The sequence below is a fragment of the Pituophis catenifer genome, unplaced genomic scaffold (assembly GCF_029215685.1).
Source record: "Pituophis catenifer annectens isolate HBS135680 unplaced genomic scaffold, rPitCat1.0.hap2 SCAF_3, whole genome shotgun sequence".
Lineage (NCBI taxonomy): Eukaryota > Metazoa > Chordata > Lepidosauria > Squamata > Colubridae > Pituophis > Pituophis catenifer.
The window spans coordinates 113,076,890-113,099,655 of NW_027256883.1; the positions used below are offsets into that span (position 1 = coordinate 113,076,890).

The window sequence follows — 22,766 nt, forward strand, 5'->3', positions numbered from 1 at the left end:
GTGAGAGGCTATTGGTAGCAGAAGGCGGTCTCGTAAATACCCCGGTCTGATGCCATGGAGCGCTCTAAAGGTGGTAACCAAAACCTTGAAGTGCACCCAGAAGACCATTGGGAGCCAGTGCAGCTCGCGCAGGAGGGGGGGTCACATGGGAGCGCCACGTCGCTCCCATAACCACCCGCGCGGCCGCATTCTGGACCAGCTGGAGCCTCCGGGTGCTCCTCAAGGGGAGCCCCATGTAGAGAGCATTGCAGTAGTTCAGGCGGGAAGTAACGAGAGCATGAGTGACCGTATTTAACGAGTCCCGATCCAGAAAGGGACACAACTGGCGAATCAGGCGAACCTGATAAAAAGTCCCCCTGGCCACGGCGTCGTGTGCTCTTCCAAAGACAGCCGTGAGTCCAGGAGGACACCCAAGTTGCGAACCCTCTCCGTGGGGGCCAATGACTCGCCCCCAATAGTCAGTGATGGCACCAACTGACTATACCCGGTGGTCTTCCGGGTGCGATTCAAGGTGTTAGTTATCACCTTTAAAGCGCTCCATGGCTTAGGACCTGGGTACCTACGAGACTGTCTTTTGCCACCAATAGCCTCCCACCGACCAGTTCGTTCTCACAGGGAGGGACTACTCAGGGTACCGTCAGTCAAATTATGCCGACTGGCGACTCCCAGGCGGAGGGCCTTCTCTGTGAGGGCTCCAACCCTTTGAAATGAACTGCCCCCGGAGATACGGAATATCCCTAATCTCCGTGCTTTCCGCCGTGCCCTCAAGACCCTGATGTTCCAACAGGCGGGGCTAAACATATGAACATGTGAATGAATTTTTTAAATGTTGTCTAATTCTGGGTTTTATTTAATTGACCAAACTAAGTAATAATTTTAATTAGCAATTTTATGATGTTTGTGTGTCTATATTTTTCTTGACTGTACACCGCCTTGAGTCCTACTGGAGAAAGGCAGTATCGAAATATAATTAATTAATTAATCAATCAATCAATCAATCAATCAATAAATAAATAAATAAATAAATATCGGGATGTTGGAAACCACAGCTACTCGGTCTTGGATGGGTTGAGCCTGAGTCTGTTTCTCCCCATCCAGATCCGCACGGCCTCCAGGCACCGGGACATCACTTCAAGGGCATCATTGGGGTGGTCCGGGGTGGAGATGTACAGCTGAGTGTCGTCAGCGTAGATCTTTAGATCTTTAGAAATGAGTACTCCAAGGTCCTTGACAGAGTGAGGGTCATCTACAAGGTCATGTCTATCTAATTTGTATTTTATGTGTTGATTTTTTTTTGCTAATGTGCAAAAAGAGCATTTGTTGATTGAGATTTGAAGTTGCCACTTGTTAGACCAATCTGACACATAGTCAAGGTCTTTTTGAAGGGTAGTTGTATTGTTGGTGGAGTTGAATAGTTTAACATCAGCGAAGAGAACACAGTTGCTTTTAATATGATCACAAAGGTCATTTATGTAAAGTATAAAGAGTGTTGGACCTAAGACACTGCCTTGGGGAACATCCGCTATTAACATGTACAGGATTTGATAGAGAATGCCAATGTTCAGTGCACAGGAGGCATCTCAGGGTAAGGAAGGCCATGGGGGGGCCTAGTGATAGAACAGGCCCTCAAAACCTCCCCAGCCCACTACGATATGCTTCTCTCACCCTCCTGCCACACTGGACTCACCTTGCAAACGTCTGTCTCCTCTCTGCCACTGTTTCTTTGCTTTTGAGGGAGGGAGAGGAGAGTTGGCTTGGAAATGCTTTTCGCACCAAAAATGGATGCTCCTGAGTGCCATAATATTGCTTAGATTCAAGCACCCATCCTCTTTTGCAGAGAGTGAGGGACCCAGAAATTTTCAGTACCACTGTTCTTGACTTCTTATTGAATCTCTAGAGATGCATGAAAGACATCTTGATTTTTGTTTCAGGTTGCAGGTCTTCCAGTCAAAACAAGGAAAGTTCTTTCCGCAAGCCTCTTCGTGCTACCACTTTGGATAGCAATGTGAGTAAGAATGGACATGTTGAATTTCGTCAGCCCCTGTCTTCTTTCAGGTGAGTTTGATTAGTTTTGTCATTTTACTATTGCAGAGGTTATAGAAGTAAACTGTAAGCATAATTATTTACTGTTTTCGAAGAATTTACATTTATTGATATGATTACTGTTTCACCTTAAAGCGATTTCATGAAATAGAGCTCTTGCTTATGCTATTGCTTGCAATTTAGAAGTGAAGACAATGTTTTTACCAAGTTATCAAAATACTAGCTGCATTCTAAAAACAGTAATCACCACTATTCTAAGAGAGAGGGAAGGGCATTAATAGATCTTGGGAGACAAAAAATATACTAAGTGAAGAAATTATCCTACTTGAACCTTCGATGCTATTTTATCCTGGAAAAGAGTACAATTCATGAAATTAGATTTTCCCCCCTCTATCATATTCTCTGCCTTTCCATAGCAAAGACTAGAATGCTTTCCCTTCTCCTCTGGTTTGGTGGAAGCAAGTACCATATATCACATTCCCTCTATGTTCTTATCTGGAAAGAGAGAGAGCATTCTTGTTTTAGCTCATTCTTTGGGAAAAGAGATGTGCTTAGTAGGTCTACAATAATACCATGACTATAAAGAAAGTTTCTTTGCTGTTTCATGCTGTGGACATAGAAAGGGTATTGTAGGGGATTTTTTGGTTTGGGTTTTTATAGCCAAGATGCGTTGGATATCTGGCAGTGAAAATGCCAATCCATGTTCTCTGTTTGTGAATTCTTGGAATTGAGGAATTATTATCTTGCATAGAACTATGGCTTTAAAATGAAAAGGCTTGGATGATAGAACATTCTCAATGACAGGAGGAAAAATTTTTTATAATTACTTAACTCTTTCTCTCAAGTTCAAAGTTGTTTTTGTTTTATGACAAACAGGTTTATTAGAGTTCCTGTTTTTATTTTAATGTTTAATGTGCTTCCATTAGAGATTCTCAGTGGTCACCATCTTATAAAACCTCTTGCGAATTGGAGGCCAGACATCTGAAGTATAAAGAAGCAGGAAATAAAGCTGAAGGAAGTGGTATGATCTATGATAAAGGAGAACCAGATTTGCATGGCAGAGATTTGAAAAGCTCATCTTCTACAGATGAAACTGTTGTTCGCTATTTGAATGACCATCCAGCAATTAATGCTTTGCAAAGTTCAGATGTGGTGAATCCTACAAAATTAGAAGAAGAAAAAAGTGAAGAATCCAGAGGAGATGAGTATATGAAAACACCGCCAAGTTCAATAGTCCAAAATGAACTAAAAGAATTACAATTGGTAGAATCTTCAGCTTCTTCTGCCAGTACCTCAAGTGCCCATAGATTAGATATTTTAAAGCAGCATCAGCATGATGATAAACTGGAAAAATTAAAAGAACGAATTAGAAAGCAATGGGAGTGTTCAGATGAACTGACTGTCAGAGGACATAATCCTGAATATTCTGATCATCCAGCTGTAACTGTTACAGCTCCTGAAAATATAGTGACTCCTAAAATCAGAAAAGTGGCAACAGCACCCATGGCTCCCTCCTATAAAGGTACACCATTTGTAAATAAAATGTATATGTGGGGAAAAAATCTCTGGGTTGTGTAATAAAGGCTAAGATTTCCATTGTTCCTTTCTTGGGATCGATTACAAACCCAGTTAATATTGAATGTGTTTAGATAGAAACTTCTCAGCTACTTCCATGTAGTAGAGGTTTGAAATCTAAATAGAATGTCATGACTATTTTAATCTGCTAAAATTAATTGTGCTGTTCTTTTAGGTTTCAATCAATCAGAAGCCAAGATTCGTACTCCTGATGGAAAGGTATGGTGTGAAGAGGAATTTCTGAATCTGAGTAGAGAGTTATGTCAAGATTTAGAATTCCAGTTGGCAGGTAAATAGCCAGAGTAATTTTGAGAATATTTATATTAAAAGCAGTGATATTGTATATTTAATACAATAATAATAATAATAATCCATAAGCCTGTAACTAATACTTTGAAGCCCTGTAAATTTAAAGAAAAAAATAAAATTGGTAACTTAATTCATACCTTGAGTTCTGATTTGAAAGTTAATAATAGTTGCTATAACATCCTCCTGTAATTTTGATGGGAGTTTGCTTGATGCACTAATGGTTCTTCAACATATTTTTCAGAAGAGGATTTGACTGCAATAAAGACACCTACTGAAAGAAAAGAGAAAAAAGGACACAAACCAGTGCGTAAAACTCAGAAGATAGCACAACTCTCAAGTCCTTATTCTAAATCAGGTGCATTTTATTGTAACTTTTTTTGGTTTAACTTATTGTGAGCAACCAAGAGTCAGGTGGCATTCAAGTTTTATGATTTCATTCATTCATTCATGACAATCATCAGTGTTGGCTTATACTTTTCAAGAGAGCTGCTTCCATGTATCTGAGGGCTGCAGTCATATTCTCTCACCATCGTCATGCTTACTTACTGTTTCCTCAAATATGATACCCTGTTTCCCCCAAAATAAGACATCCCCTGATAATAAGCCCAATCGGACTTTTAAGCGCATGGCAATAAGGCCAAGCGCTTATTTCAGGGTTCAAAAAAAATATAAGACAGGATCTTATTTTCGGAGAAACACGGTATATTAATAACATGTGTCATGTTAACCAAGCATTGCAGATACATGGCCCAATGCTAAAGTGAAGATCTTAAGCTTTACTGCAGGAATGCTGTAGATTTTCTCCATTTTGCTCTCTGTAGAACACTTTGAGGGGTATAAAGAGAGACTAAGTTAATGATAAGCAAAGATTAAAGGCAAGGATAGCTAGCTTTAATTTAAAAATGCAAGAAATTTAAAATATAAAAGTAAAAAATGAATGCTAAGAAAAAAATAAAAATGCAGAGAAAAAAGGGAAGGGAAAAAATAAAGTTACACAAAGAAATGACTTCTTCCTTCATCAAGACAAATACAAACAATTTCAGCAAATTATCACCTTTCAACCAAAGGTTTGTAAACAATTTCAACCAAAAATCCCATATCTCATCTTTTATCTGTTATTTGCTAATAAAGCCTCGTCATTCAGTCTGAATCAACAAAAGTCCATTAAAACCTACCAGAAAGAAGGTAGTCCTCAACTTACATTGTTGCTATGAATTTTTCCAGAGTTAAAATACTTTTTTTCCATTCTGTATTAGAGACGTCTTCTCTTTTAAATAATTTTAGTTCTTTCCGGTTGTCTCTAGTAGGCAGCTTTTAAGGTCTCTTATCATATTTTTCTTACACTTAGATTCATAAGGTTCATGTATTTTAATCGGATTTTTAAAAAAAAATCACAGGAAGGATTTTTAGTTTCAAAATCTTATTTCCTGTCAATCTGGCCCATTAGTCCATTTGTAATTTTCCAGAATCAACTTTCTCATCACCCTTTTTCTGTTTATTTCTGAATAATAAATTTTGCTTTAAATTCTTAAACATATATGGAACTTCTTTCACTGACAGTTGAAAGAAAATTATCCATTGTAATCAAACTTACCCTTCTGAAGGTTCGCACTATGCAAAAAACAATTAACAAGCCATTTCCAAAAATGATTAAGATAGGAACTGGGCAAATTGAATGTCCATTCCAAACCATTCCGAACCAAAGTTTGGTGAGATGAGTTTCTCTCGGCTCCCAGAACTCTGACAGTGCTGTTATATAGTCTCCTCATGGGGACCCTCTCTAAGGAGTACTTGTGAGTAATCTTGGTCCTCTCCTTGTTTTGGAGAGGAGTTTGAGGAGCTGATCCATTTACTGGCTCCTCTTTCTGCTATGGTCATCAGCTCTGCTCTCTGTGGAGCCATATTCAGTCCACCACTGCTTCCCCAGAAGTCGATAACATTAGTTCAGTAAAAATCAATGAAGAAGGAACTCTGGGAGAACAGTAGAAGAAACTGCTACTACCCAAGTAATTTCAGATGATGCTGTCATTCTATGAATGGGTGAGATGGCAATGCATTTTCTTTTCTTGCCACTTCTATCCACATACTTTCCTTAAAATATAGAGTACTGGTGTGTTATTCAGTAAGAAATAGAAAATGTTTTGTATTTTTTTTCTTGGTTTAGGTGTTGCCAACACAATAAGTACAACATCCTGGAGGGATGGACAACGGCTAGCAAAGAAACTACTAGGTCCAGTGCCTAAAGTAGAGCAGCCAAACACTCAGCTGTTGCCTAGTGACAGGAATGAAAAAGATAAATCTATTAAAACTAGTAAGTTAAATATACTTGGGGGTGGGTGGGTGTGCTTGTGTATGTGAGCATTTTAATGCTAGTGAAAAGCAGCTGTTCACGTTATGTCTCATACACTGAATAATTCTGAACAATTATTCTTTAGATCATATTGCACATAGTTTTTTAAATCACAAAATAAAAATTGGTACCTTCACTTTAAAGGCTGAGTGAATACCATACAGCAGGGGCCCCTAACCCCAGGCCATGGCCCAGCCTGTTGAGATCTGGGCTGCGAAAACAACGCATGAGCAGGTTGGGGTCTGCTGCTGTATAATTCAGAATTACTAATGTATTCCTTTTTTTAAAGACACAAAATAATAGATGTAAATTAAACTTAAGATTCACATGCTTGACCACCCAGCAATATTTCATGAAATATTTTGCTACTAGTAAAGAAATCTTCAAGGAAAAAAAATATAAGAATTATTCTCATTTTTGGATGAAGGCAGTAAGATTTTGAAGTATTAAATTTAAATTACTCCATTGCTGTCCATACCCAGTTTTGCAAAATTGCAGATATGGAATAGAAGCTATATTCTACAGCCTATATGCAGTCTGATTATACTGTAAATCAGGGGTGTCAAACTTGCGGCCTGTAGGCCGTATGCATCATGCGCTGGCCACACCCACTCCCATTTTAGCAAAGTGGGGGAAAGTCGTGATACATCACATGACGCCACATGTTTGACACCGCTGCTGTAAATAATTTCTTTCAGACAGCAAACTTGTGGGTATTCCAATTGAAAGAACATGAAAATTGTAGCCCTAACTAATTCTTTCATGACCAGTTTCAAAGTTGTATGTATTTTTTTTCAGATAATGGTTAAAAAAATTGCAGTTGCATATTATTTTATTGCCCAACATTATTTCCAACCTTTTAAAAGTAATTTTTCTTTCTATATCAAAGAACATAGTTTCTGGATATAGTGTTCAAATTTCATAAAATAAGATAGATTAAAAAATAATGCCCACCAAATACTGGATATTAAGATGAATATGCTACTTTGAATCTTAGTTCCTTTCTAATGCTACATTCTGATCTTCCCCCTCTGCTTCCCTTTAGTATCCTCAGCTCAAAAAACAGAAACTGACTGCAATATACCTGTGACTGTAAAACCCCTCACAATATGTCCTGAGCGTTCATGGAGCAAAATAAGAGCACAGAATACCCTGAAGGAAAAAGATGCTGCTCCTCACAATGAGGGACTGGGAGATGATCATGTAAATAAGGATTTCTTACCAGTAGAAATCCGTGGGATTCTTGATGATCTGCAACTGGATTCTGTAGCTCAGGATTCAGAGATGAGGAATGGAATATGTCAGAATCAGGAATCTAGAAGTCACAGTCCAAGCAAAAAAAAATCAGACAAAATTCCCATCAGTGAAGACACTCAGTTTATCTTAAAGAAACGCCACTATGATGCAGATGAAGTACGCCAGTATATTGTGAGACAGCAAGAGGAAAGGAAGAAGAGACAAAGTGAAGAAAAGAAAGCACAAAAGGAGGCAACACAGCAAAAAAATAAAAGACTCCAGGAACTTTACAAAAAACAAAAAGAAGCTGTTGCCAATAAAACAAAGGCAACATCAACATCTGAAAGGGTCACTAAACAGTTACAAGAAACTTATTCTAAATTGTTCATGGAACAAACATTGCTGGAGAGTCCAGGACACTCTGTTCAAGAAGTTCAGGTAGGTTGATAAGAGTTGGGATATTTTCTGTGTTTTTTCCATATTAATTTTTTAAAAATGCATACAATAAGCAGGAATAGTTGTTATTTATTCATTTGTTGCATATATAACATGCCATTTCCTTGAGATTATCACCTCAAGGATATTAACACCTGGGTATTTTTTCTGAGATGTGAAGGTGAGATATATCATGTTAGCTAGGGTTTAGGTTTTATCCCCTTAAAGTTGTTGTATTAAAGTTGTTGAGGTAATTCAAGCTAAAAGAGACTAGTCAGAGTTGTCTATTAACCTCCATGGTGCCTAAAGACTGAATCAAGTAAGAATAGCATTAATAAATTGTGTAAGAATTGCCAACACTCTTGCAGTCTGCAAATGATGTACAATGTACAATTTTAGCATAGTGTAAGATGTGAATAGACATTAGCCACATTAAGACATTTTTAAAAACCCAGACCGACACAAAGTAGATAAGGGCCCTGTATTCTTTCCTGGTCATCAACATCTGGCCCTTTGTCAATCCTAGTTCCTCCTGCTCCTTCTACACTAAGGAAAGATCTGAAGATACATTCTAGATAAATTTAGCTGAACACATTTAGAAACCATCTTGTCCCTGGAAACCTTGATTATACAGCTATAATACTCATGGGGTATAAGCCTTGGCTATTTATCCGAGACGTTATATAGCTGTTACTTTAATTAGTGTTGAAAAGATCCATGTTCAAATCCTTAATCAGTCATGAAAGTCATAGGAAAGTATAGTTCATAGTCCAGTATACATTATTTTATTTTAATTCATGTTTTATTTGCAGTTTTCCTTTCACACCATACATATTTTGTGGACAGTGTATTGACTGGGTCAATATCCTTTTTAAACAATGCTAACAATAATAATACAAGTAAATATGCATAATCCTAATCTTCCAACTTCAACAAGACTATTCTCTCTTTATTATTCTTTATCATTTTTCCCATTAATTCATTTACATCTAAATAACATTTCTTTGCACCATGTATTTGTTATCCCCTACTAAGTCTCTAATGTTTAATATTTTTAAAATTACTCATTATTCCACCATAATTTCAATATCCCAAATGTCTTGGACTACTAACAAGGCCAAATATTAACAAAATTTAATCAATCCCAGAATTATATCTTCCCACAATTTTTAATCCTTAAAAGTTTAAGATCACAATATATTTTTAATAATACAATTAGATTACCTAATCCTAAACTTCCACCTTCTAACCTTAGCATATTTTAAATTATAATAAATTCTATTATCTGTTAGCACATATGCTACTATTTTCCCTATTTGTATTTTCTACTTTTTCATTTTATTAATATATTTTATCACTATCCATCTTCTCTTAACCTTTTTGGAGTTTCATCATTTGTTGACTTTTTAATCACCCTTTTATTTCTCTCTCTTAGAATTGTATAACTTTTTTTGATATTTTTATACCCACTGAGTATTCCCTTCGGGTTGCCCTTTGTCTCTTTCTGCTATATCATTTGGGCACCCATCCATAAATCTTTCTCTTTTTTTGAAGATATTTTCCTTTTTTTTTTTTTTATGTAGACCTTTCTTTTCTTTTTCTTTTTTCTTTTTTTGGAAGACATTTTTTTTCTCTGTTCTATTATAAACTTTTAAGGAATTATCTATTTGATTCCTACTTATCAATCCTTTCTCCTCATTATCTTTGTCTTCTTGCATCTCATTTTGATTTTTCTCTTCCATTGCTTTTTCTAATTTCTCATCTATTTTCTGAATATCATGTTCATCTTTATTGTTAGACAATCCCCTTGTCTCCTTATTGTTCTTTACAGTTTCATGCATGGTTTTGAGCATCAAAATTATTTCTTCATATATCTCTATTATCCCCTGATAATCCATTTTGTAACAATTTGATAAAAATTACTCAATATTCCTCTATGGTCCCAACATCTCAATTTTAAAATATTCAACAAAGTCAATTATTAATGAGATTTAGTCAATCCCTTAGTTATACCTCCAAATCCCCTAAATTTATAATCTTTAAAGTTCTTTAGCATTTTACAGCCTTTTGGTTTTCCAGTTATTTGTCTTCCCAATTGTCCAAGTTTTAAAGTCTTATTTAACTTTTCTTCTTTTCTCTTTTCTTCTATCACCTTTTTTCTTTTGCCTCGTAGAGTGTTCTGTCAAATAGCATTAATAATCCAAATCCAAATTAACCCACTAGATTTATAAAAAATGTCTATTTTTCTTCCCAGTCCAAACCTGGATATCAACCATCTGGAGAATCTGATAAAGAGAACAAGGTTCAGGAGCGTCCTGTTAGTGCATCATCCAGTAGTGATATGTCTCTCTCTGAGCCTCCTCATCCTCTTGTAAGGTAAGATATTAAGAATGTATTCAGGGCTGGGAAAGTGGAACTGGTTTTATGTATGATTTAGCTAAACAGCTTTTATAGCAGCTGAGAATATTGAAATATTTTTCTAAATCTTTTGAAAAGATAGTTATTAAAATTCAATGCTCATAAAATTCTTAAATATGTCATGAAAAGCAAGATGCCACTTCATGAGTCATTTGAAGTGAAGGATAATTCCTTCTGTATATTCAAAGCTATGTCTGTACCAAGATTCTTCAGGAATGCAAGTGAAAAGTACAAGATTATATTGTACAAAGAATTCAAATTCACTTTAAAACATTCAAATTTGGGGCCAGTAATAAGTTTAATGTTTATCTACTCTACTGTTGTTAAACTGTATTTAAATGTTAAATTCATGGTTGGAGTGTTAGTGGTCTTTGTTGGTAGATGGAGTGTTTAGTTGGTTGAGGAGGAAGACTGAAAAGAAAAATAAGAATCCAATAATCCAGAAGTCTATTTGAGAGTCTTTACAGTTGGGGTGGGCTATTTGTATCTCTCAAAACTCTTTTCCAAAGACCCCTTAAACTATAGTACCAAATATCAGTTTCCCATCATTTTTAGATAAGTGAAAAATAGTGTCAATAAAAACCAAATCCAGGAACTTCCTCGCCAAAAGAACAACTAGTCAACAATCCACATAATTTTCATTGCCCTCTTCACTGAAGTCATTCCTCCAAAATACCTATACCCTTTGTCCCTAGAGGTTTATCAATTCTTAGTACAGGTGATTATTTTATAATTAAATGTTTAAACTTTATTGCTGTAAACTGATGACAATTCAATGGATTATTTACAGGGATAATACACTGGAGTCTTTAAGGATTCATCCAGAGAAGCTGAGTTCAATAGCACAGGTTCCTTGCTCAAAATCTGTTTTGAATGGAGCTCTTTTCTCTCAGCTTTTATCTTTGGATAACGTGGGTATCTTGCAAAAGGATTTTGAATTTGTAACATCAAGCAGAAGGAGCCATAACGCAGCTGTGGGATCCATGTCTTCAACTCCTCAGCCATTTATGTCATCTACTGTACAACCCACCATTAATCATTATAAACATAAATTGGACCGAATTGAAGCCCTAAAGGCAACTGCAGCCTCTCTTTCAAATAGAATTGAAAGTGAAGCCAAAAAATTAGCTGGGGCTGGCATTAACTATGAAGCAGCATGGGGTACTGAACATGACTTGTTGCAAAAGGATCAAGGTGATATCTGCTGGGCGAAAGCCAGCAGCCCTCCTGTGAAAGGAGATGATGTCTTTTCAGCTAGGCTTCAGAAAATGTTGGCAACCTGCAATTCACATACAACTTTTGATGATAACCTTCCTGGAATGGAAAATTTTAATGAGTTTAAAAACCTCCCAGAGTCTATTAGTCCTCATACAGGTACTCTCGGTCTTCCAGGCAATAATATATCTGAAGGAATATTAGGAAATCTGTCTCAAAAGCAAACATGCTCTGCTGGGTCTGAAAATAAACCTGAAGTTCTGAATGATAGTGGGGGTTCCATAAGTGAAGGTCTACTCAGCGATGGTCTTCTCTCTGAGGAAGAAGGTGAAAAGCCTAATAATCCATCTTTGAAGATTGCTGAGGCATTAAACGAAAAAGAGTTCTGTGTTGCAGATAAAACTGGTTTTGAACCCATAAAAGAATTTCAAAAGGAAGCAGAAAATTATTTACCTATTTTCACACAGATTAGGAATGGTCCAAAACCATGGGAAGAACTTGTCAAGGGAAGTCCACATAGCGTGATCAACATCTTTACAAAATCTTATCAGTTGTGTGGGAAAGGTGAGCAAACCTTTTGATATCTCTGATATTTTGTTAGGTAAATAATTAAATGAATATTTCTTGAAATCCCGTGTTCTATATGTATTATCTCAGTCTAGTTTTACTGGTATCAGTATCTGTTTCTGTGTACAACATTTTTAATTTGTTTTGGAGATGTCGGCTGCTATACTGTTTTGCAATAAAGTCAATCATTTGTTAAAAAGCTCCACCTCCTTGCGTTGCTAGGGAAGAATATACACTGCTCAAAAAAATAAAGGGAACACAAGCAGAAGACATCCGAGATCTGAATGAATGAAATAGCCTTATTAAATACTTTGTTCGTTATATACAGTAGTTTTGTGTTCCCTTTAGTTGTTTGAGCAGTGTATAAACTACTGTATATAACAAACAAAGTATTTAATAAGGCTATTTCATTCATTCAGATCTCGGATGTCTTCTGCTTGTGTTCCCTTTATTTTTTTGAGCAGTATATTTTCTTAGTTCTATGTAGTATAGCCATTTAGAATTTTCTGAGTTGTTTTGTATGATTGGTCTTCGGGTCATGATCATTTTACCTATTTGCATATTCTGTATTAAACTTTGGTTGAAATGTAAATTCTTCTGAAATATTGATTGTATTTCATTTTCACTTTCCTCCTTTTGTCAGGATCTGAAGAACATGCAGGACAGGGATCATCAACACATCGACCTTTACTTCCAGCCATGAGCCCTCCAGATAGTATTGCTTCCTATGAGGATGATTTCATCTCATCACAAGGTAGTGGTACATCAATGGACAAAAAGTCTACACCTGAGCACAGGTATGTTTTTTTCAAATGGGTGATGAAGCTATAAAAAGGTGAAAAATGATTTTCATTGAATAATATGTGGTTATATATAGAATTGTATAATAGTTAGTGTCTCAATAGTCGTAGTCTAGTATTCTTTAATGATACAAATTTAGTATTCCAATATTTTGGTTAGAATGTTTTAAATTAGGACTGCTAACTACTATTACAGGTAGACCTCAATTTACGACCAGTTTTTTAACAACCATTTCACAATAATGGCTGCCTTGGAATGGATGCTTTATGGCTCAAAAAGCATTTCTGGCCATCGTAAAACATTGCGCTTCCCCCACCCTTGGGTCACATGATCATATTTGGGATGCTTGGCAATAAATTGTCAAGTGCCTGGAAATCATGTGATTACCACTTGCAATCTTCTCTGTCGGCTTCCCCAGAAAGCCAGGGGAGAAGCAGGCAGGGAAGATTTCAAGTGAACAGGACATAGGATTTGAGGGATTTCTCCTCCTCTCTATCCAGGGAGAGGAATAGACCTAAAATCCAGTGGGAATGGTAGTGAACACAGCAAATGTGTTCTCAAAAGGCAACTGCACTGTGTTTCTTCCCCCTTGAGGAAGAAGAAGAAGAAAATATTTCAGTTCTAATCCAAGAAACTTCATCATTTGTAATGGTGGGGGGATGGAAGGATAGATAGTGAATACAGCAGTCTCATGATTGTTCTTGCTGATGGGGTGAGGAGAGGGCCCAGACTTCCTGAATATGGTGGGTGGCCTTTGCCGTCTCCCTGCCCTATCATGTCCTGGAAGCCACGAACCTTTCCTGATGCTCTGCTTAACAACCCATGTCATCACTTAATGACCATAACTGAGAAATCTGAAATTGCAGTCATTGAGCAAAACGGTTACATTTAATAATCATTTTACTCAATGACCAAGATTCCAGGCCCAATTGTGGTGGTAAGTGGAGGCCTATTTGTATACAATTTATATAAATATGGCATTATGAAATTCCAGTGTAAAACTCTTTTTGAGGATACTGGAGCATGAAAACTCGCACTTAAAGAAACATAAAGTAGTGCATGCTTTCTACCAGATTAAAGCATGCAATATTTTTTATCTTGAACAGTTTCTGAAATGATATAATATTCCAAATTTTTATATTTTAAAAGCAGTTAAAATAATTGGCATGATATTATAAGGGATTTTTAATATTAATTTATAAAGGCCTGAAAACCACAAGATAATGAATGGCAGATCAGCAGAAAGCACTTTTTTCTGAAGTGTGCGAATGGCATCTGCTGGGATTCTGTATAAATAGGGTACAGTATCCTCCCTTCAGTGTGACTGGGCGGAATGGGACTTTTCGGCTCGAACTCTTGGTGCTGCCTGTTTTTCCACCAGGGTTTCGCCTCTGCGTTATTACGCCTCGGCACTTTGGGCCACGGCCCTTCCGTCCCAGTCCCTTCACCGTGTTGGTCAAACTATTCGTGTTGGGCTTTTGGGCGCAGAGGACAGTTCGAAGCCAGCCAATCGGTGCAGGGGCTCAGGGGCTTTGGGAGTAGAGGTCCCATTCTTCATATTGAAACATTGGTTTTAAATTTTAGTGTACATTTCTAATGTATACAATTAATACTTTTTAATACATTTTTATTGTAAAGTTCAATTGAATATAAATTAAATTTAAAGATGAAAATAACTGGTACATTTATTTCTTATTAAACTCTAACCCCAATTAAACCATTAGTTTTATCATGGTGGGGGTTATATAAATTAACTTACCATTTTAGGGGGTTACAGTATCAAAGAGTTGGAAAATCCCTGTATAAAGGAATCAATTAGCCATCATTATGTTTATTCACAAAAACTAGATGGATTTCACTGTGATATGATAGATAGAGATAAAAAATATTGACGATGTGTAATTCATGCTTGTATTGGCAGCGCCACGAGTAGTACCAGCCTGAAAGGAGAGCTTGCCAGTAAAAAACTGCCTTATGAACACCAAACTGTGGAATTAACCCATCATTCCTCAGGACCGCCATCTTCAGGTTCTTCTCATGCATCCGCATCTTCTAAGAGAAGAGGAAGAAAAGAAAGTAAGAGCTTTTCAGCTGCTTGTTTATTACAAAGATAAGTTTGCTGCCCAGTTCACCAGTTCATCACAATATACATACATCAAAAAGACTTTCAGGCCAATACCAATTATAAAGATTAATCTAAATAAAATATTAAGAGACCCTTAATAAGGTAATTTTAGTATTTGGTTAAGAACCCTACCACATTCCAAATATCCAACTTCACAGATTTTGAAAGAAATTAGGAGGTGATGGCCATTATTAAAATCATAAGCAATCAGAGGAACATTATTCGGTTACTAATTTTTGTTTCTAATGTTAGTACCATTATATAATATCAGGCATTTGGTAAAATGCATTGTTAAATTTCACTTTTTTGTTCATTGCTGTATGAAGAGTCAGGGCATGGCAAGAAGCCCCAGAGAAACATAGTCCTGGGGCTGTTTGGCACTCCATAAGGCAGGGTGCAGGGGGGCCACAGAGATTGGGGAAGGTAGGTGGGGGGGGATCCCTTACCTTATTGAGGCTCAGGGTTGGAAGGGATAAAGCCCAGAATAGCTTGGATTAAGGTGGATCTTTGGTTAATGACTGGTAAAATTTGCTTATTGATGACCACAGGGATTGCTGCGATTGTGGCCACTAAGCAATGTGGTCTCACAGTAGCTTGCTTTACGACTACATTTCTTACCAACTAAAATTCCAGTCTTCGTCTCAGTTGTGTTCATAAGTCAAGGACTACCTGTAAATGTAGACGGTGACATTATTTCTTTCAGACGTTCTCTTTCTTGCCAAATATTGCTGTTCTCCCCTAGCAATTATTAAAATCTAATCTCTTCCTCTCTCTGCTTAATTTTTATTCTTGCACTGAATAAAACAGGTTAGACAGAGAATGATTACTTCAAGATAGTCAAGGTGATTTTATGAATGGAATTTAATGGGAGATTGACATAACTTTCAGATACAGATACGTACTGCACATCTCTAATTCTGGCTTAAAAATCTCATGATTTTTAAATCTAAAAACATTCACTGTGTTTATCAGTTGGTGGTGGAATTCTTATTTTTGTATTCATTTTTAAACATGTTTTTCTAAAATACATTACAGAGACAGAATCAAATGGATTTCCAAATGCCTCTCTCTGGGAAAAAAGCAAAGCATCCCTAGGATCAGACTATGGTTTGGAACAAGCAAAACACTTACTATCTAGTAATGCAGTGTCTAACAGAGAACAAGAAGTGAACCCAGATTCTGACAGTACTTTAGAGGAACTATCTGGTCACTCATTAATGAGGTAAAATACTATTACCAAACTTTGGTTTTAAACTGTATAGCATAGTTTATAATTCAGGTAAAGTATTGTAGTAGTACAACAGCATATTACTGTTACATTGGTGTATTTATATATAAAGTAGAAACCAGTGTTCTTGGAACATAAGACATAATCGACATTTCCTTTCCTTATGTCAGTTTTTTTCAAAATGGTGACATAAGTTTAATACAGTTTCCACTGATATTTGTGAAAGCAGTGAGTGGATTAAGGGGCCGTGCTCTGAGTGTAGAATTCTGCATTTACTTGTTGATTGATTAGGATTTACTCCCCTGTAATTAAAAACATTTTTGCAGTTTACAACATCCATCAATACAAATGATAAAACATCCTCTGTAGATATCATAAAATAATATAATAAATGAAATCTAACATAACCAATGCTTAAAAGATAATGTCACCTCATACATCAAAGACTTTATGAAACTGATTCATTTTAATAGCTTACAGAAACACAAGAAGATATGACAAATTGAATTTTGAAGAGAAAGGTATTTCAAATATCCCAGAATTCTGAATTTTGACTTAGTTTGATTTCTTTAGAATAATTACGGAAAATAAACCCTGATCGTAAGTTCTGTTGAGCGATATGACAAAAAACTAAGAGCAAAATTCATTTGCAATTGATCTGGTTGGGTCAGAAGCAAATTTAAATTTAACGATCTATATTTATCCAACAGTGAACCATAATAAATCCCTATCCTAATAAATACATATTAATTGTCCGCATACTAATTTTTGTAATTTATTTTAGGTATGTTCTTTAAAGTCAAATAATGTGAAAAGAGGTGTATTTAGCCCTTTCATGTACAGCTCATGTACAGCTGTCTAGTTCTCTTGAAATTCAACTAATGTATTTTCAAAGTTTTTATTCTTTTTAATATAAAACATATTGGTTGTAGAGCTGGAAACAATAGCCAAATGTTTTTGAAATATGTTTTCTCATTCTGTCCCAGCGTATGAAAATATATCCTACTGATGAAAAGGCACAAATTTAATTTGTAATTTTTATTATCACTAGTTCTTCTTTAATTAGAAAATACTTTTAAACTATAATTTTAAATTGCTGCTTTATGTTTTTAAGGGTGAATACTTTTTCTAAATAATTTTTGTTTGTTTAGTCTCCCAGATAAAGTTAGATCACCAAAAACGATAAGCTCTCCTCAGTCTCCAAACGTACAGAAAAAAATGGATCCTGTAGGAAATACAGCAGAAAAACATAGATCTTTAAATTCTTCCAGAAATGTAGCTTCTGGATCTAAGCTAAATCCTGCCTTCTCTGACTTAAGTATTGGAAACAACAGGACTGGAGCCAATATTCCGAATGGTGAGCTGGCAAAGAATGGAAAAATGTATAGAATATGCTATATTTGCTATATTTTATATAGGGTGATTTTTTTTTGCTTTAATTTATATGCCTCCCTTCTCCGGAGACTCAGGGCGGTTTACAATGCGTTAAGCAATAGCCTTCATACTTTTGTATATTTATACAAAGTCAGCTTATTGCCCCCACAAACTGGGTCCTCATTTCACCTACCTTAGAAAGGATGGAAGGCTGAGTCAACCTTAAGCCTGGTGAGATTCGAACTTGCAGTAATTGCAAGCAGCAGTTCTTAATAACAGTGCTTAGTCCACTGTACTACAGGCTCGTTTTTGAGCATATACATGTCGTCGTTTACTAAGTTGTGTACTGATTTTACAGGTTCCATGCGCTTCTCACCTGCTGGTCTCCAGCATCGTATGTCTGCAGAACTTAACTACCTAAGCACTATTGAAGAGTCGGTACACCAAATCTCTGATATAGAACGTGTGCGAGGGATATCACTTGCACAGCAGGAAAGTGTTTCTCTGGCTCTAATATTAAAAGTAAGATTAATGAATCTGAAATCCCTTAAAATACTTAGTATATATTTTCAGTTTTTTCATCTCTTGGAAACTTCAGTTCTCAAAACTTTTACTTCATGTACAAAAAGTTTATATTAACAACTAAAAATAACCAAAACTTGTTATTTTTTTTGCTTTAATTAGTTTTGGCACTCACTGTAAAGTATCTTTGCAGAAGATTAGAAGACTTACAGTAGGGCTGGGAGAATTTTATTTCGGTAGTACCCAAAGTAGACATTGGTACTCTATAAAGCAACAAAAATTCTGAGATCTTTATTCCAGTAATTGTGCATTTTTGAAATCTAATTTTCCTAAAAAAAGATTGTAGTTACAATTTTCAAACATTTTAGTTAAAAATATATTAATTATATTTTCTGTTTTATCCTTAAGGACCAGAGGTTGTATACTGTGGTTTTTGTATTTTAAATTGTATTTTGTATTTTACAACCATCCAGAGTTACTACTGTGAGATGGGCAGCTATATAAATCTAATTAATTACATAGGTTATTCACCAAAAAAATGGTACTAAAATGTATTAAAGTAGGAGCAGATGCTGAAATATTAAAGCAAATTATTTTATAATTATTTCATTATATTTTATAATTATATTATAATTAAATATCTGATATATTACAGCTACTAAATTAAAACCATTTAGAATTAATTAATGAGCCATTACTGTTTTTAAATGATGGAAAATTGTACAATCCTTTTGCATAATTCTATAAAAAGGAAGAATGTAAGTGAATAAACAAAGTACTTTTTCACTTGTAGTCACAGCAGCAGAGGCATGAGAGGGACTTGGCTCTTCTAAAGCTCAAGGCAGAGCAAGAGATGTTGGAAAATCAAAGGAATCTGGAAGAGGCAAAACAGAAAACAGCTCAGGTAATGTATCATTTTAAACACTTTGGGGGAAAAAAACAAAACTAGAATCCTTTTCCATAGAGAAATGGCTGGCAATGGCAATGGATGGTAGTTCAAAATGATAGGCAGTATATTGATATATTGGAACATTGTGTTAGTGATACGAGGCATTAGTGATTAGTAAAAGCATTTCTTCACAAAGTGGTATATTTTGCCAGTATTTCTCTAAATTATTAGAACTTCCCTTGTTCAAGAATCAGGGTTGCAGCTTGATGACTTTTACTTGTTTTTGAACCACTTATCAGCTTAGAACCAACATACTTAAAGAACACCTTCCTTCCATTTGAGAATTCATATTCATTTATAAAACTGTGATTTAAAATTACATTTCCTATCAGTAACATGAAGTAAGTTTTGTTATTAAGGTAACAATCCCTCCCCTAAGGCAAAGATGAAGAATTTCATGTTCAGGTTAAGGTCAAAGCACAGCTACACTTTTAGTGAAAGTAAATAGATTTCAAAACCAAACTTGTATCACCATGTATAGGCCCATGCCGAATCATTACATCTGTTGGCACAATCACATCAAGAGGCAGCTGAGACTCTACAGGATACCACATCTAAGATTGCAACTCATCAGCTGGAGACAGCCCTGTTGACCGCAGATACTGTTCGTCAGATACGAGAAGTGAGTTATTTTCTGTGGATCTTTATACCTTAGCCCATAAGAAGTTCATTGGTGCATTTGAAACCTGTATTTTGTTCTGCTTTTTATTAGATGACAGAACTTGCACGTTTCCAGATCTCTGATGCAGTTGGTACTATTGCAGCTCCAGTTACTACATTATTTGACCAAGAACGGAAGCACAGTTCAGAATTTATAAAGCAATTAAAGCTTCACAATATGAACAGGTATTTTATATAGAAATTTAATTTGAGGCTGTAATATTTTTAATGAAGGTACTTCAATAAAGAAATTTCATCAAAGCATCTGTAAATAGTAGATTTCCTTGATAATTCCATTGACTGACTTATTATAGGCCTTTAGGAAAGCCTCAGTCATAGAAAGTTGCCACCTCACTCTGTAATTTTGTTTTCATAAATTTGTCTCAAGTATGTAGGGAAGGAATAACTACAAATGGGGACCGCGGTGGCTCATGTGGTAAAACACTGAGCCAGCCCTCCGCTGAGGTTGGTGGCTTGATTCCCATGAGTGAATAAACCACATAGGGCCAGGAAAGGAGCCTCCCCCGATTGCTTACTGGCATTCAGGTGTCCTGCAGTAAGATAACACTGCCCGAAAAAATTCCCTTCAAAGAGGCAGCCAGCCACCTCCGTGATCCCTGGCTAACACATGCCATACGCTTAAAAAAAAAATAAATCTACAAATGAAGCTTTGTCAATATGTACATAGTACTAAAGCACAGTTTGATTTATAGGGGCATACTTGCCCCCCCCACCCCGCCCCCTCCCCCCAAATGCTGGTTTTGAAAGGAAAAGCCTTTTAGTTTTTCCAACCAATTTAGATCTGTTTCACAGGCTCTCTGGCATGAAACTTTCTTCTCCTATCAAATACCTCATCTATTGTGAGAAAGAAGCAGCATAGAACTATGTGCTTAGAGCTTTGCTAATTTAGGAATCCTCCCTTGTTCTCCTATACTTGATAGAAAAAGGAACAATTAAAGCTGATTCGTATACAAATATACTACATTGGAAATTACCATTTACTTTATGTTAATACATTGCATTTGTATTCAGTTATTTGTCAGTCAATTGCAAACGCTGCTGTGATTTTTAAAATAATTCAAACTTTCCTGTTTTCTTTAATAGAAAACCAGATTCAATCACCACGCCATCAGGTAGAGAGGAGACAAATGACTCAAAGCATCGTTACTTAAATGCATTTGATAGCTATTCAGAATCATCAAGATCAAAGGCACATGATCAGAGGTGAGACACAAGATTTATAATCACTATATATCAAGTATAAATTCAACCAAGTAAGATGATTTAGTTTACTTAATGCAGGAAATGATACAGTGGTGGGTGGCTACCGGTTCGCCCCAGATCGGGTGAACCGGTAGCGGTGGCGGTGGGAGGCTCCGCCCACCCGCCTGGACGTCTGCACATGCGAAGAAACATCGTGAGTATGTGCGTGCCCACAAGCAAACCGATATGGTGGGATTTGAAAACCATTACTGAAATGATGGCTAGGTTGAGGTTCTTTTTTCCAAATAGTATTTTCGGTAACCTATATTTATTTTTGTGAATTCAAAACTAGGTCAAAATATTCTTAAACCAATTGCTATATTTATAAATAATAACCCTAACAATTCATTAGATTTATGGGGCTGTAAAATCAAAAGATTCAAGGCAGTATACAGAGTCTGAAAACCCAATAATATGTAAATAGAAATGCTGGCTAATTGGGGGAATAAGTTTCTGAAAAGTAGTATGCAGAAATTTTTGAATATGAAATATTTTGGACTTGAAGTACCCAATTTCTGGGCTTGAATGGCACAGTTTTTGGACTTTGCAAGAAACATTACAACTTGTCTAAGCTCAAATTGGATCCTGTTGACACCTGTTTTGAGTTAAAATGGATCTGTTTGAATTTAGAACAGTTTGAGAATAGTAGAACTGCATAAGAATAATTCTAGTAAGGTAAGGTTGGAATAATCTATATCAAGCTTGAAGTAGCATTTTCAGATTTTAAATGTACTGCGCATGTTTGATTGATAAAGACTCAGACTTCAAATTTGTTGCTAAAGCCTTGGGTTAGATATTTGAAATGACTTTCTCTTGAGCTATTAGTCTTAACAGATTTTAAAAAACTGCCTGCATGAAACTTAAGCATATGTTGGTGATGACTTGCAGGCAAATTGAAGGTTCTTGGTTTGTGAATTTCAGAGTGAGTCAATTTTGAATGGTGAGGTTTACAAGGTTAATGAGGTAATTTGAAGAGGATAATCTTGAAAATGAGCGAGAGTTCTAGATTCCGAGTACATCTCTGACTGCATGCTCTCCTGAACTGAAATTAATTTTTTTGCACAAATATCTTTTTTTTAAGGAGGACAAATATCAGTTTTCACTTCTGGGAGATGGTTATTTTTGCTGCTTGCATCCATTACAAGAGCTATTTTGCAAATTTTGCAGAGATTGACATTTTTTCAAAATTGCTAATACACTTACAAGCCCTAAAAGTAGGGAGACTTCTAATTCTGACTTTTCAGGCATGAAGTATCAGGAGCAAATGGAAATTATGAAAAAGCAAAACTACGTGCTTGTTTGTTTCTCAGTGGACTTTACAGTTCTTCTTCTAAAAATGTTTTGAGCCACCAGTGTCTTGAGGACAGAAAACATTTGCCATCACTAAGTTATCGAAGACCGTGATTCTGTTTCTTGTAAAATATTGGGACCTTGGATTTTTAAAATATTTAATTTAAATTTTATACTCTATGATATGAAAGTGAATTCCTAGGGGAGAAGAGTTTAAAGAGTACACAATGCAAGCACATATTTTCGAATTCATTATTTATTTTATATTTTATTTTATTTGTATAGCTGCCAAACTCGCAGGAAAGTGATTTGGAGCAGTATATAGCACTGCATTAAAGAAATCAACAAGTATATATAAAACAATCACAATTTAAAAATACTATACTAAAAATACAAAGCAGGTGAG

The 22,766-nt window shown here is 35.9% G+C and overlaps 1 protein-coding gene across 1 annotated transcript in view; it reads left to right on the forward strand.

Moving 5' to 3' along the window:
* Positions 1–22,766, forward strand: part of CEP350 (centrosomal protein 350) — a 97,135-nt gene that overhangs the window by 20,857 nt on the left and 53,512 nt on the right. The window contains exons 3-19 of the mRNA XM_070940938.1: positions 1,932–2,055; positions 2,970–3,565; positions 3,794–3,907; positions 4,169–4,282; positions 6,092–6,238; positions 7,323–7,951; positions 10,203–10,324; positions 11,157–12,145; positions 12,792–12,945; positions 14,871–15,025; positions 16,110–16,296; positions 17,454–17,659; positions 18,035–18,198; positions 18,992–19,102; positions 19,629–19,769; positions 19,860–19,993; positions 20,912–21,031. Coding sequence (XP_070797039.1) covers positions 1,932–2,055; positions 2,970–3,565; positions 3,794–3,907; positions 4,169–4,282; positions 6,092–6,238; positions 7,323–7,951; positions 10,203–10,324; positions 11,157–12,145; positions 12,792–12,945; positions 14,871–15,025; positions 16,110–16,296; positions 17,454–17,659; positions 18,035–18,198; positions 18,992–19,102; positions 19,629–19,769; positions 19,860–19,993; positions 20,912–21,031 — 4,207 coding nt within the window. The remainder of the gene's footprint in view (positions 1–1,931; positions 2,056–2,969; positions 3,566–3,793; positions 3,908–4,168; positions 4,283–6,091; positions 6,239–7,322; positions 7,952–10,202; positions 10,325–11,156; positions 12,146–12,791; positions 12,946–14,870; positions 15,026–16,109; positions 16,297–17,453; positions 17,660–18,034; positions 18,199–18,991; positions 19,103–19,628; positions 19,770–19,859; positions 19,994–20,911; positions 21,032–22,766) is intronic.